Source organism: Apus apus, chromosome 7, assembly GCF_020740795.1.
Source record: "Apus apus isolate bApuApu2 chromosome 7, bApuApu2.pri.cur, whole genome shotgun sequence".
Lineage (NCBI taxonomy): Eukaryota > Metazoa > Chordata > Aves > Apodiformes > Apodidae > Apus > Apus apus.
Genome location: NC_067288.1, coordinates 19,776,895 through 19,792,663, shown reverse-complemented (window position 1 = coordinate 19,792,663; position 15,769 = coordinate 19,776,895). Strand labels below are relative to the sequence as shown.

Below are 15,769 nucleotides of genomic sequence, written 5' to 3'. Positions count from 1 at the left end.
TGGCTTTCTTGATATCTTTCTTTGGAAATCTGACAAGTTATTTACAATTTTAAGGTAATTATTTCCATTTTCATGCACAAAGCTGAAATTTAACCAGTTTGTAAGCAGTGAGGGCTAAGTGTGTTCTTATTACTAATGAGGCTTTAAAGCAGTCAGTCTTGCTTGCCCAGGTTATATGGGTAACTCTGTTGACTCCCAGATTCCCCTTGGTAATATTTGTGTGAGCAGAGTGAGCAGGATTTGGTCTGTTGTTAACACTGCATTTGTTTGCTTACATAGCTAGTGTGTGAGCCAAATCCATACATGCCATTTGTTCTCACCCATGCAGGTAATATTTTTTGACTGATTTCAGGTAACTAGTTATTGAGCAAAGGTTATCAATCTGGGCACTGTCCTATTGTGTTTCTCTCTCTGCTATGTTATACTAAAGAAAGATAACACCAACTTATGAAAAGGGATATGCCAAGAATTTTGTTTTTTCAAAGCCTTATACTATCTGGTTTTCTAGCAAAATGTCCTTACAAGTTTCAGTATGGTGTGAATTTCCAAGATGAGGACAGCCCACTGCAGATGAAGATCTTGCTTGTGGAAGAGCATACTGACATCCACACAGCAAAAACTGCCATTAGTTTGCTTTTTCATGAGCTTTATCTCATTTTACACACTCTACTAATTGCTGTCTTTCAGATGTAAAAACAAATTATTTTCTGTCTTATGGGAGATGCATTGTTTGACTTCAGATATTTAACATGGTATTTTATCTGTGGACAATAGCTTGAGGCCCAAAGCTGGCAAGAATGAGAGCATCTATAAATAATTCAAAATAATAATATGGTTTTGACAGATTGTCAAGTTGTTAATGCCTTTTGTCCTAGGTAATAGTTTATATTTCTTTGATAAAGTGTTGATAATTTCTCATTGCCATTTGTTTTGTGTTTGTTGTATTTTTACAGAGTCCAGTCAGGTTCATATCTCAGTACAGGTTGGTTTACCTTAATTTTGGCTATGGATGCCTGCTATGGAATTCACGTTTATGGGATGATAAATGACACCTACTGCAAGTAAGATAACAGGAAATTATTTTCATGCATCTACAATTCTGATGTCTTGTCAAAATTTCAGAATTGATTTTCATATCATAAATCCAAAAATTTAATCAGGCAGTCACTTCCCAGTGTTTTGCATTGATGTGACACTATTGTCAACATATTTAGTCCTGATATGGTAGTTGCTGTTGATAAAATACAAACATTTACAAAATTTAACATCCGATGTTATAAGGAACTATTTTTAATCTAAGATCTTTAGTAGTTTCTGAATTTGCTGGAAACAAAGTATGTTCATACTTTTCTGACAAAATGTACTTCTATAGCTAAAACAATCTATAGAAGAAATAGTAATATAATAACTCTCTGAATACCAAATACACCTAGAAGTGAAAGAAACTGATTAGCCCAGGATAGTCATCTGAAATTACATTTAAACACCACTGAGCATGCTACTTGAACTTTCTAGGCTGTATATGGCTTGTTTTGAGTAGTACAGCATTTCTAACTAGATAATAAAACAAGTTGTGAGAGCTTCATCACAGTAAACTGACGTTAAATCCAACCAATTACTGTTAGTGGTCTCACAGTGACAATGTATTAATCTTATTGTCAGAATTAAAACTATAAACACAATTTTTGAAAGTCCAAGTTAAATGTTTTAATCTACAGTATCTGTTAGCAAAATATGAAATTATTGATCATTCATAAAAGCAGGAAATGCCTTAATGTATGATACAAGCACAAATCTACTCTTTTGTACCTAGGCTGATTCAAGTCCTGCATGTAACCAGTGGGTCCTCAGCTCCTGAAGTTTTTGTACAGACCTTCCCTCTGCATTCTGTGTTCCTACAGTGGGGGAATCACTTCTGCCAGAGCCTTAAAAAAGAAAAGAAAAAAAAGAAAAAAAGAAAAAAGGAAAAAAAAAAAAAAAAAAAAAGAGTCACAGCTGTTCCATTAGGCCACCTTAGCATTACACCCTAACTTTTTAAAACTTGCAGTTTTCACTGATTGAGTCATCCAGATGGAATGAACATATGTTGTTCTTTGTTTATGAAAACACAGTAGCTGCCCTGAGATGAGGGGTGACAGGCCTGAAGTCCTCGCAGAGTTCAGCCAAACTGGCATTGCATAGCCCTGATGTAAAACCAGTTAACAGTGTGACAGCACTTCAGTCTGTTGGCAGCAGAGAAAGAAGGGTTTGCTTAAAGCTGCGATTCTGGCTGCATTACCTACTTATAATGTATATTATCCTTAGAACTGTTTTATGCAGCCATTTCAAGAACCAGTTTCAAGAGCTGGGACTATCCAATGAGAAGACTTTGCTTACGGATGGAGTTTTACAGACTGAGTTGCCTAAGGTTAAATAAAATGTGCACTACCCATAAGAACCAGCCTGTTGGCTTCTTACTGGCTGATAATATCAGTGTGTTTTGAGAGATACATAGCTTCATTTTCTGTAGGAAAAATCATACAAATCATGCTGTAATGAAAGCCCTTATACAGTTCAGCAAAAGAGCTCAGGTGCTGACACATGGAAAGGATTTCAGTGAATTCAGGTGCAGCATATATTAATGTTTTTCTTGGAACTAATACTCAAGTGTATCTTCTTTTTTCCCCCTAGGTCAGATGGCTTTCATAAAGTTCCCTACCACTATTACGAGCCAGGAAGACATGAGTGTGAGGAGTACCTCCTGCATGAAAATGCTCCATATGGAGGCCACAGGTTTATCACAGAAAAGAAAGTATTTGCTAAGTGGGCCAAGAAGCACACAATAATATTTACGCACCCCAACTGGACAGTGTCTTGATACTGGTTTTCTAAGCTCTCTCTTAACAGCATATTACAAAAATGTCTCAGTTTACAATAATTTTGCTTATATCTGGCTGGCCTTTCTCAGCCTAGGTAACACTAAACTAAAAACTAGAAGACAAAAAGAGTGATGGTTCAGCTTTTAAGCAAAATTAATACATCTGTGGAAGGCAGACACATTGTTTGTTATTTCTTAGGGTTTAACTCTCAACAGTGCACTTTATACTTTAACTGGATTTTACTTCAAGGCAGTAACAGTTAAAGATCGATGAGATTTCCTGTATATACAGGTGCACACAGAGAACTTGGTGGTCCTTTAAAACTTGTCCATAACCTTAATTAATTAAAATTTGTACTTGCAGCTCATTTGCAGTACTGCAGTACTAGTTCCTTTTGTGATATTAGTAGAAAATTTCCACAAAGGAAATATGAGGAAAAATACAGACTGCCAAGGTCTATGCGTGAATAAATTTTAAAAAACACCTGAATACATTGATACATGTGAACACTTGCATGTATGGTAAAATTAGAGGTGAGCTAAACATGGTTCTTGAACTGCACATAACTCTCACATGCAAAGGTATTATTTACTCAAGGATCCTGATTAATTAATAATTTCTGAAATGCACCCTGGTCAGGCTGCACTATCTTGGATCATGTCTTTTGTATTTTTTGACACTGTTGTCCCACAGTTTAGCTCCAGCAACATGGCATTTAGCAAAGGCTGTGATTTGCAGCCCATGACAAACCTTTGGCTGTAGTACCGAGTCTGCTGTCGGTACCCAAGCTGGTTAGTGTAAAGTTATCTCATAAAGATCTACATTTACTCCAGTTATTCCTGGTGAGTTGCTCCAACACTCACATGCCAGTCTTGTGACAGAATTCCTCATGTAGCCACATAATTTGTTTTAAAACTCCAGTGTCTCCATCTTTAAAAGGAAAGATAACAACTATCTGCCTCACAGGGGAATTCTGAGGATTAAGTCCATAAGGCAGTTTCTTGATAAAGAGTGCTATAGAGCATTTATTATTAACACAGAAACAATGGTACTTGTAATTTATTCTTGTGTGTTGCATATTTGAAGACAGTGACAGTGTGTCTGGATCTGATGGCGAATTGCTCTATGCATCTGCTTTCCTACTGAGGATAATTTGTAGTACTGAGTTCTCTCAGCTTGCATCGCCTCAGATGGAGTTGAAAAAACTCACCATCTTGCAGTATTATCTGCACACTGAGAGGCAGTTCAAGAATTTTATAATATACTCATCTCTAGTTGAAATATGTATTTCCAAGCTTACTCTCATGGAAAGTTTTCAACTGGAGCAGATTCATTGCTAATATGACCAGAGTTCAACTACACATGTGAGTTTTATTTAAACTATATTTAAATTAATGCTTTAAGTTTAGAATGCGTCCTGTGAATATTTTAACATCTGGAATGTCAGCTTCAACACTGTAATAGCCAATACTGTGAACACTTGAAAGAATTATATGTGGAACATGACACACAGGGTTTACTCACACTACTTAAACATTAACCAACAGGAAACTTTGTATGCTTTTGTAATCATGAAAAGGGGAAAGTAAACATCTATTTTTACATGTAAGTATTTGTATACTGAGTCTTTCCTATTGTATATTTGTATATATAAATCTATATTTTATATGTTCATGGCACATATATTCTCTCATCAGCAGCTGCAACCCTTACGATGGTGAGGAAACCTCTTCACCAGTGTTCCCTCCTCCTGATCATTGGTTTCTTGTTCCTGTTGGTAGGTGATGCCAGGGTATCATCTCTCTTGCTCCTTCTATTTTGTGCTGTAAGTGCAGCTTTCTGATTTTATTTTTAATATAGCTCAGCTTTCACTGCTTACTTTAGTGCTGTAAGTGTTCATGCTGGTTGTCAGACAAAGGCTGGGACCATGCTTATGATCCTGGATAAACAACTATATTCAAATCCGGGCTCTGGCCCTGACTTCTTGGATTACTTGATGTCTCAATTCCTGTTTGGAAAAGGAGAACAACAATATTTTCCTACTCCTTGTCTTGACTTTCTTATAAGCTCTTGAGACAGATATTCTCATTTGCAATGGATTTGCATAATGCCTTGCAGAAGAGGTGCCCAGAGTATCTGAAGACTACAGGCAGTGGTGTAATATAAAAATAATTTTAAATGGCTGCTTCTTGTCCCTGGAGTTTAAAATCAATTGTAGGCTAGTATAGCATGGGATGAAATCAAGAGGGGGAAGGGTCGTGGAAGGATGAAGAGTTGTAGTAACAAAAAACTGTGAGCTAGATTTTTATCCATTTGCATATGCATCGTTTCAACTTGGATGGCTGGATAGATGGAAAACTAATAAAAAATTGTAATGCAGGATTTGAAAACACAGGACACGCAGAACTAGGGAGAATGTTCCACACATATTGTATAGGACATCCTGGGAAAACCTACAGCTCCCATGTGGGGAGAGCTGAAAAGAAGAACATCAGTCAAATTAAACTTGCATTTAGAAGGTCTTTGGGTTAATAGAAAGTTACTATGAAAGTGCTGCACTTTGAAGTGCAGTTGGGCTGGACAGACTTACATGAAAATTGTCCCCACAAAGCATAATCTTTCTCCCTAACAAGCACAGCATAAGGATATTGCCTAAGTTGTGTTCATACGCAAGGCAGTTTTTAAAGCTTAGAAAGTTTTTAAGATAATTAAGACTTGCCAAATTGCCATAAATCTGTTGTAAAATGTGTGCTTCATACTGAAGCTTTTTGTAGAGTTCTTGCATGCTGTATGAAACAGTATCTCATGCAAAGGCTAGTAAGAAAAATACAGTCCTAAGAATGGTTAAATGTATAGCAAAATTGGGAATATCATTAGAGTGCAGTTGTCACAGAGCAAAGTAAGTGTTGCTCTATGCTTGAATTTGCAATAAGAGAAGATTTGCTTTTAGAAACATTGCAGCAGGCTTCATTCATACTAGAGTAAATGAATGTCAGATCCCTTATTTACTTGAACTTGCCTTAGCATAAACGAAACACATATTTGCATGGTTTTTATTATATGAGTGAGGAACTGTGACCACTGTGTTAAAGATGATTCCACAAATATATTATTTAATCAAAATCTGTTAAAAATCAGCACTGTGGTATGGAAGAAAGAATTTCAGTACTTGGCTGTGTAGTAAGAGACCTTGATGATTCATCTTCTGAGAGCAGTTAAGGCATCAGCTGAGAATCATTTCTTCCTTCTTGAAAATAAAGCCTACTACAGTTTACCTGAATGTAATCAGATCCTAATTGCTTATTCATGCAAGCAGTCCTATTTTAATCAACTACTCGTGTATAAAACAAGCAGGGAGTTTACCTGGGTTTTGAAAATACATCTTAATGTTGTTACTAATAGAGGAATACTCACAAACAATTTGACATCTTTTTTTAACATCAGTCAGCTAAATAGTGACCAAAGGTTTTCTTTTATAATTTAGTTAGTTTTCTGAAATATACTTTTTGAGGAAAAAAGGAAGTAATTTATTGTTTGGCTTGCTGTAGCCTTGGTTTTAATGAGTGCTTAAATTTTAATACACTTTATGTCTTGTGTTACTTTACCTTCTGATTAAATTTATTTTTGAGGAAAAAAGTTTTAAATAGGAGCAGAAATTTCATAGGAAAAAAAAAAAAACAAACAACAAACTTTTTGATTGCCTAATTACTAATTCACAAGCAATTAACTGAATAACACAAAAAAGTGTTTTTTGCTTTTCCAGACAGACACAGCAGACATAATTCCAACCTTTTAACCTCCATTGGATGTCAAGATAACATCCTTCTGCTTATACCAAAGCCTTTTCACAGAAAGAAAAAAGTAGTCTATGTATCCAGCCAGTCCCTTTCCATCTGGGCTGGGAGACTCCATCTGCAGACTGCTTGTATTAGTTACATCAGTAAGCAGGAAGGACTGAGGAAGAGTTCTACTTAGGAGCAGATGGTGTTCCAGCTTCTGAAAAATGCCTCTACAGTGCTTTAGGAGAGGAGTATCCATTGATGTCTCCTGGAAATGCTTTTGCAAAGTATTCCATTTCTTCAAATGCCTTTAGCTCCTGTGTGGAACTATTGTCCTATCCTCTCAAGTAGGAATTGCCAGCAATGGGAAAACATGCCCTTTACAGGAAAAAGTAGATGCAAAATCTGTGTTGTTAAAGATTTCTATATAAACAATACCAGGGATAAAGAAGTCAGCCTGACACAAATTACCTGAAGATTCTGATTCAGGAATCTCTGAGGACTCAATTCAAAACTAATGTAAATCACTTTTGCAAGTTCATAACTACAGCACCCATGCCAGTAAAATCTTTGCACTCCTGGGTACTAAGGTAAGCAATGTTTTGTCTGACAAATACCATGTGCACATAATGCATTGTATAGCTAATGGAGAGGAGCCCATCCAACACTTGGAGAGCTGATGCAGATTGTCTTTATCCACCTGCTCATGAACTGGACAGAGTAGAACTGCACAGAAAGATTGCTGGAGGACATTTCCAGGTAAGTAAAAATTAAGCAATCACTTGTTAATTATAATGGGATGGTGCCCTTAGAAAATCAGAAGCACTTTACATACTGATGCTTGTCGTTTTCTGGTGCTTTTTTCTCCATGTATCTCAGAAATAGCACATCTTTAGTTGAACTCGAGCAAGTGTGGGTTTTGTTGATGATGAATCTTAGGGTACCCACAACTCTGTGTTAGTGCCAAAGGATCACACAGGAGCTGTTCGTGGGCATTGTGATGTACTGTGTACATCAGAGAGTCATGTATTTCCTTAAGAAAAGGCCTGTTTTTCCTGACTAGGCATAGTTCTTTTGAGGAGAAAGTGTTTCATTTTCAGCAGATGTGACTCATTCTGTTTCTTCTTTCCTGAGAGGGTGCAGAGGAATGTGAATTGATCATGCAGGTCTGAAGAATGATATAGTAAATAGCTAACCACTAGATTCATATATATTTTCTGGCTATTGCTGTGATGTGTAGCTAATGACAGAGAAAAGCAAGCTTTTTTTAAACCTTGTATTACATAAGCTACAAAAGTCTCGTGTGGCTGTTCTGGATTGGAGTCCCCTAGGCCAATGCTCCAGAAAGGCACTGAAAGAGAAGGAGAGGGTCTCCACACATTGAAACACAGGGCTTCAGTGGAAGTCAGGGTACCTGTGAGGCATCCCTGGGCAGGCTCCCCCAGCTTGCCTGGGCTCCCCACACAGCCGCAGCTTTGGACGCTTTCCACCCCCATGGGATGAAGTGTGTTCTGCAGCTGATTTATGCAGCCTGAGCTGCACAAAGTCTGTCCCACCTTCCCCTTCTGTGGGGCCAGGGGAGTAGTGATGCTAACCTGGGAGTGAGGAGTGATGGGTGTCAGAGCAGGGACACTCCCTAAGTCAGCACCATGACCTTGCTTGGGGGACAGTCTCACCTTAGATGCTGAAATCACTTTCTTTGAATGCAGTGGGAAAGTTACCAGTGGGTTTTATTATTAACCATAAGATTAACTCGCAGAGTTACCATTTTATGGGTGTCTTAACAGCTGATTCCACTTCTTTTTTGCATTGCCTGCAACTCTTTCCGGGAATTTTTCAGGATATGCAGCTGTCAGCATCTGCCACAGCTGTTCTGATTTATGGGCTATAAAGATACTATGAACTTGAAGTAATGCATGTTCTTACCATGTATTATGCATGATAGCATGTTACACTTCTTATTCTTGCACTATAATAAATAATGTAAGTTGTGTGTAAACTTAGTTTTAGCAGCAGAAGTAGTGCTTTTTCTTTCTCTTCTATTATGTGCTGCCCAGAGCACTTTGCTGAAGCTCTGTAAGTGCCATTAGCAGCTGACAGCAAATAAATTGTTGAAACCAGTCAGGCAATATTTACTAAATTTGACATTTTTTACTGGAATAACAGAAATAGTTAAACTTGCTTTTGTGAACCAACTCTACTGCTCACAGTCACAATTCTGTGTTCTATTATCAGGAAGTCTCACATCTGATTGTAGCATTGGGAATGACTCTATTGACACGGATGCTGTCAAGGTGTTGGCAGGGCAGCTATCACAAACTTAGACATTTATGGGAGTATCTTTTTAGTGGTCATTGCACATGTTAAAGATTGGCTGAGATGCCTGTCGTTTTTTCATATTGCTGCTCCTGAAAATACTATTTCTGAGGATGACTGGATTAAAAAAAAAAAAGTGTGCTCACTGCTCTTTTGGCTGTTCATCTGTTCCCCTCCTCATACACAGACACACATACACACACCTGCAATCACAGAGTCTCAGTAGGGAATCTTTTTTTTTCCAGTGGCAAGTAAGAACAAATAAGACTAATCTCTTACATGGTAAATATAGGTTATAGTGCTTGTTGATTTGTCTTTATTCTGTATATTCTGTATATTTCCAAAGCCTATATCTACATTAGCAAAGAATTAGCTCAGCTGGATCAGTTCTGTAGCCTGAAACTGTTGGTGCTAAGAACCTGGTCTCTGCACCATGCACTGTCTCTAGTTTGGTGCCATGGGCTGAATGCCCCTTGTGATTGGAGCACATCTTTTCATTTCAGCCGGAAGGGATCTAGTTCACATCCTCAGGACTAATCCATATGAAAACTAAAGCTTTTCATGCGGACTGCCCCACATGAAAGTGAAATTCCTGTTAGCCCATCTTTTGGCTGACTAAAAGCTCCTTGTTGTTGTTTTTTCACTCTCCTTAGGCTTTGCATGGGTGGTTTTTTTTCATTGATATTTTTCTTTCAAATCTGAGATCTGATTCCTCCTGTCAGACCATGGGAATCAAGGGCTTCTGATTTATCTTGAGATTAGCATCCAAATGTGCTCCGTAGGTCAGGAATATGGACAGAATAATCCAATATGGGTGCAGCATGGAATGTGCTTAGTTTGATGAAAAGTTAACTGTGATTCCACTTGTGGATGTGATTTTATCATGAATATGCTGGATGTTTGCTAATGTATTAATTGTTTTTATAAACTGCATCACATAAAAATTCCCTTCATTGTTTCCCCAGGGTACTTTTGTTCTTGTGGCCTTCCAATTGTATCTGTATATGTGTGCATATGTGCATGTATATACAGTGTACAAGCATTTTTCTGTTCTTAGACAGTTGCTACTATGTGACGCTAACATAAACTTATTTAGAAAGTTCATATTTCACTATTTATTAGATGTATTCTTTGGTTACATTTTTGAAATGCAGACAAGTGTATTCATAGTAGGTATTAATGTAGACTTAGAGACCTTTTATACTATTTATACTTATTTTAGATGTTCTGCCATGTGTTTTCTTGCTATATGCTACTTAGTTTTTGCTACCATTTGGAGAATGTGCTTCTATGTACTTGAAAAATTGTGCCTAGGTTATTTTAAAATATGAATAAATGTATACAGTTTTCCAATTGTCTGACATAATTTATATTTTATTTTTTGCTAAGCACTTTTATTCTTGTTTTTTTTTCTTGACTTTAATAATACCTGATCATTGACTGAATTCAAAGAAACAAAGGTGTCTGGTCCAGGAAGTATTATAATTACTGCACACAAACAGGAACTATGCCGGAATTCTTTCTTAATTGACTTTAAAGACATTTTAAGGCACCTATGCTAAACATATCCTGTAATGCAGTGTGAACTCACCCACAAAACCTACACTTGTGTTTATTTCTGAGCATTAAAACACATGTTGCATGCATACACATACACAGAATGGAGATTTGTCTTCCAGCATGCAGTGGACACTATGGTGCTAAAAGGGGAAAGGATCTAGAACTCCTCTAGCCTCCAACCAGCCTCTAATTTTTCAGTTTTATTGCTCCTCTAGCAACAGGATTAAAAAGCAACTGGATTTAATGTGTACATTTTAACTTGGTCTGTAGAAGCTGAATTAAACAACAACAGACTAACTGGTTTTGCAAAAGGACTGGAGATTCCAGGTGTGTTTGTCAGCACTGCCACATATAATGCAGCAGATGTTACGATTAGTTTGGAGCCAGATTCTGGTACTCAGGTATTCATGGCACAGAAATTTATTTCCTTTACAAACTGGGCTATTTTGTCAGCCAGCACAATGAAGGGAATGAAAAGAATTTCTGTGGTAAGACTAAAACTAAATAAAGGGAAGAAAAAGCATTCACGTGCTCAGCTTTGAGGACCCTTCAAACTTGATATGCTGCCAAGGGGCTTGTTAAGAATTTGTGTTATTTTTCAGACATACTCTCTGAATATACCATAATGTTCCTTTCAGAACCATTACAGAGTGAGCTGTGAATGTATATTAATAACATTATGTGATACAGATTAATTTCATTCTTCTTCCATGCAGGACAGTTGAGTTTGTATTTTACTTAATAGTAGTGGCATGGGATGTGAATGTGAATTTATTTGATTTTTTGTCATAGAACCTCAACTCAGGTAAAAAAAAAAAAAAGTAAAAAAAAAAAAGTGTAATTATCAAATTATCCCCTTAGACCTTTTCAAACCTTTACAGAATACCCAACCTATCCCATTGGCATTTTTGTCCTGTGGCTTTACATTTGCATCTTATTTTATTAGTTTGCAACGGATCACCCTATAATCCTTGTCAACTAGTCTCAGTGATCTTTTCTTTTATTGCAAATTTCTCCCTTAATGACTGAGTCTTATGCAGACCTTTGGGTTGTCTTCCAAATTGTTGATAAAAATGTTAACTAGGGTATTCCCAGGAAGCTATCCCAGCAGAATACATATTCTGTGATCATTCGCCATGCAAATTCACATTTTGAAATGTCAGTTAACCAGTTTTTGATTCATTTAATGTGTGACATGTCAACTTAGTGTTATCCTGGTTTCTTAACTCAAAAATCATGAATACCACATCAAATGTCATATAGAATGAAGTATATCAACAGTATGGTGTTTTGCTTGTAGTTACAATTGAAAAAAAGGCAGCAACTGTGTTTGACAGTATCTATTTTCCATATTGCACTTAGATTGGCATTTACCATATTTCTCCTCTTTAATTAGTTAGTAATTGAGTCCCCTGTCAGCCACTCCATTACTTTATTCCAGATCAATTTCAGACTGACGGGACTGTAATTATCTAGGTCATTAAGTTTATCCTTCTTAAATATTAACACAACATAAGTTTTCTTCCAGCTTTCTGGAATTTTCCCAGTTGTTCCAAGACTTAGCAAAAAGCAGTTATAACATTCGAAATGTCTCTGCCAGCTATTTAACAGCTCTTGGATAACAGTTACTTGAAGTTTTCTATTCAAATCTTTCCTAGTTCAGTAGCTTCTATTTAATGTTTTTCTCTTTTGGGTTTTTTGTTACCTGGTAGTTCAACATCTTTAGATAGCATCACCAATGGTCTTTCTTTTCCTTAACCAAATACAAATATTTATTGAACACTTCTTTCTTGTCTTAGTCTTAAAAAATCTTACACTTCAATCTGGATTGTCATTCTCAGGATTCCTCATGTATTTGAAAAACAGTCTTTAATTTTCTGGACTGAAATTTCTCCTTACAATTTGGCTACACTGATTGGACGAATTCTGTAATTCCTCACTTCTACTCTATATTCAGTGTTACCAACTTTCTTTATTTGTGTCATTGATTTACAATTATGTGGAGGCCTTAATTAACCCTTTGAGCTAGATATTTTTAAACACATACAGCTTTCTTTGCTAATTTTGCAGTTATTAAATAAAATATTTGTATTTCCAGTTTGATAGAAAGACTGCACCATATTACTGCTTGGGCTTCATTCTTTTTATGTCCATAAAAAGCAATCAAGGGATCACCATAATCACTAATACCACTTGTCTTACCAAGTCCTCTGATTTCTTTTCGCTAGTTGTGAGATGACATTTCACATAAAAGTTTCCCTTTTTGGTTTAAGAAATGTTGATATATAATGTTCAAAAGTTCTGCAGAGGTTTTAATACCAGCATCATGAAACTTTAAGCTTATGTCAGGCAGACTGAAACTTCAGATGATAGTGCAGCTCTTTTGCTAATACACATTACAGAAGGTGAGAAGGCAAAGTCATCCTGCTCTCTTCTGTGATTTGGTGATTTGCAGACAGCAGCTACTATCCCATCTAGTGTTTCATCTGTTAAAGTATTGATCTATTACATTCAAGATCATTTGCTTCTGAGCTGACAGTGTCCTGAAAATGAACTGTGCCTTTTTACCATAGAGTTCCACTTCCCTTTCTCTCTACTTGATCTTTCCAAAATAAGTTATAACCATTAATTTTAATGTTTCAGTTATGCAGTCCTTCCTGTCTCCTGCCAATAATACCGGATACACAGAATTTATAAATCTCCTTTTTTATCCAGACTCTTAAGTGTTGGTTTATAGATAATTTACTACTTTTATATCTTTTATTAATTTTGGTTTTGCCATATTGATTTCATGCTGAATTAGGACTTTTTTTTTTCTTTTTTTCTTTTTCCTTTGTGTTTTTTTCATCAACTTCCACTTTAGCATTCATTTTCAGCATCTTCTGTAGCAGGCTGTTTGCCTTTCTGCTGAACAGAAGACCACACAAACTGTGTCATCTTTTCACCTGCATCAAAAAAACAGCTGCTCCATGTTCAGAATAATTTCTTCCTGTCTTTCTTCATTTGCCAGCCAAGGGTAATACCATAGAGGCTCATGCAGACTTTTTTCTCCTTCAGCACCATTCAGGTTTTCCTGAACTCATCTCAGATCTGTGACACAACTCTTTATGAAGAAGAGTCACTGATGCTTTCTGTGTAATCACCGATGATCCTTGCTCTCTGCCACTGGATGTCTGTTCAATCTTAGACATATCTTGAGTATAGGCTGTGCAGGAACACTGTGCTGTTACCAACTTTTCCCTCACAAAACAGTCTTTCCAATCACCTCTGTATCTCCAGCCTTTTTCCCCAGATTTGGCTACATATGATCCCTAACTATCCTTTTTTGAAAAACATTTCTGCCTCTAGAGGATTCTGAAATTTGGGCGGGGGTAAGTGGAAGATGGGGGAAAGCCATCTGTTTTCAGATGTGGGCTGTTCTAACACATCTGCTTGGGCCATTATTTTTCTTGTTGCACAGATAAGCCAGAGCTCCATAGGCAGCCCACTTCCTGGGCAAGCAACTACCATCTCTCCCCTAGATCAGTAGAATGTGGGAACTACAGAGTCTAGGTTCTGAGACACAGTGTTTGAAGTGAGCAGAGGAAGTGTCAAAAAATGAAACGTTAAGAACTGGCTTGTTTTGTCAGAAGATTGATCAAAATCTGCATCTTTCTATAGAAGATTTAAATGACAACCAACTAGCATTCTTCACTGGAAAAATCAAAACATTCTACCAGAAAATTTCTGATTAACTCTTCTCCTGTCCAGAGGAGAGCTATCTAAATTAATTGTCTTTGACAAAGGGAGGTCTGTCCTCATCTTGGCACAGGAGATAAGGTACTGGTTACAACACATCTGGGTAGACTTGCACAGCTTTTTAAATACAACAGACATGCCTGTCACAAATGTCTTGTAAACTGAATGCCAACAGCATTTGGCTTGCAGCTGCCTGGCCATGGGGTCTGGTAACTTACCTGTTTAATAGATATGATGAAACATTAACCTGCTTTCTGTGACCAGCTTTTCCTTCAACCTATTTTTAGAGTGCCTATAGTTCATCAAGCGCTACTGCTCGGGCCTTGAAATAAGGCTAATCAAATCCATATGGTCTCACATTGCCTTTTTGTCAGCACTTTGGAAAAGATGTTCAGTTCATTTTTCTGATGCCCTACAAGTTGCATAGCTTCATCGTTTTAGTGACTTGATTGATGAAAGACACTTGATGTATGGAGATGTCACCTAGCAAAAAGTCTGATTGCTTCTTCGTCCTATGTCAGTAAAAAATGACAGAGCACAACCTCACAGCACTTCTTTAATACCTAGTTTCTATGGCCTGTGCTGTGAACAACAGGTTGACTTACTTGAATTGTGAATCACTTTTGGTATTGTGTTGATTAATACACACACACAAAGTTACATGGTAAAAATCTCATACATTAAAACATCGTAGATCAAGTCACTGCCATGTACTTTTTTTTCTGAAAGTGTTGTGGAAAGAAGGGGACACTGCAGAGTTTATATTTGCATAACTAGCTGAAAGCTGTACACAGCAAGCAACTTGTGATCATCAAGTGATTGTGGAGGGAATTACTATGAACACTATAATGACTTTATTTTTTCTATTTCTTCATGAAGAAAAATCTGTTCTTTTCATCAGTGCATCAAAGATTCTTCCCAAAACAGTGTGAAGCAGACTGACAAAGAATTGCTGAAAGTGGTTTTGATTACTTGAAGGGAAGCAGCAGAAATTTAAGAAAAGAGTGAATATTTAAGGTAAGGACATTTAGGCATAAAATTCCAGCACTTTATGTGCCATAATTCTCATTGGCCTTAACAGGAGCACTTATTTAAAGCTTAGCACAGGACTTGAGGTTTGTTTCATTGGCCATTTTTTTTCTGGTGCTGAAGACACCGTCTTTCAGGATACTTGAAATGGTAACCAGCATTAGTGACAGTTCAAGAAAGTGTCAGAACACACTTTTTTCAGAAAAAGAAGAGTTAGGGAGTCAAACTGCATGTTTTTTTTCAAGGGCAGCTTTGCAATCCTTGGGAATTTTAAAAATGTCAAAAGTACTGTATTAATTTGAGTGCATCGATAATGGATGGGACAATTTAATAGCACCTTCCACTCTCAAGTATTTCTTTCCTTCGATAGATTATTAGACAGCAAGGGTTGAGGATACAATCCTTGTGTCATGAAAGCATGTGTACATGCTGAAGAGGCATTAGGATGAATCATACGCTCTGGTAATAGTTTAGGGTCCAAAGGTCTGG

At 37.0% G+C, this 15,769-nt stretch overlaps 1 protein-coding gene across 2 annotated transcripts in view; it reads left to right on the top strand.

Moving 5' to 3' along the window:
- Positions 1-15,769, top strand: part of ST6GALNAC3 (ST6 N-acetylgalactosaminide alpha-2,6-sialyltransferase 3) — a 334,862-nt gene that overhangs the window by 206,739 nt on the left and 112,354 nt on the right. The window contains exons 4-5 of one of the 2 annotated variants that reach the window (XM_051625219.1): positions 954-1,061; positions 2,671-8,164. The exons of the other annotated variant lie outside the window; for it this stretch is intronic. Coding sequence (XP_051481179.1) covers positions 954-1,061; positions 2,671-2,857 — 295 coding nt within the window. The 3' untranslated portion in view covers positions 2,858-8,164. Of the gene's footprint in view, positions 1-953; positions 1,062-2,670; positions 8,165-15,769 lie in introns of those variants that run through there. 2 annotated transcript variants of the gene reach the window in all.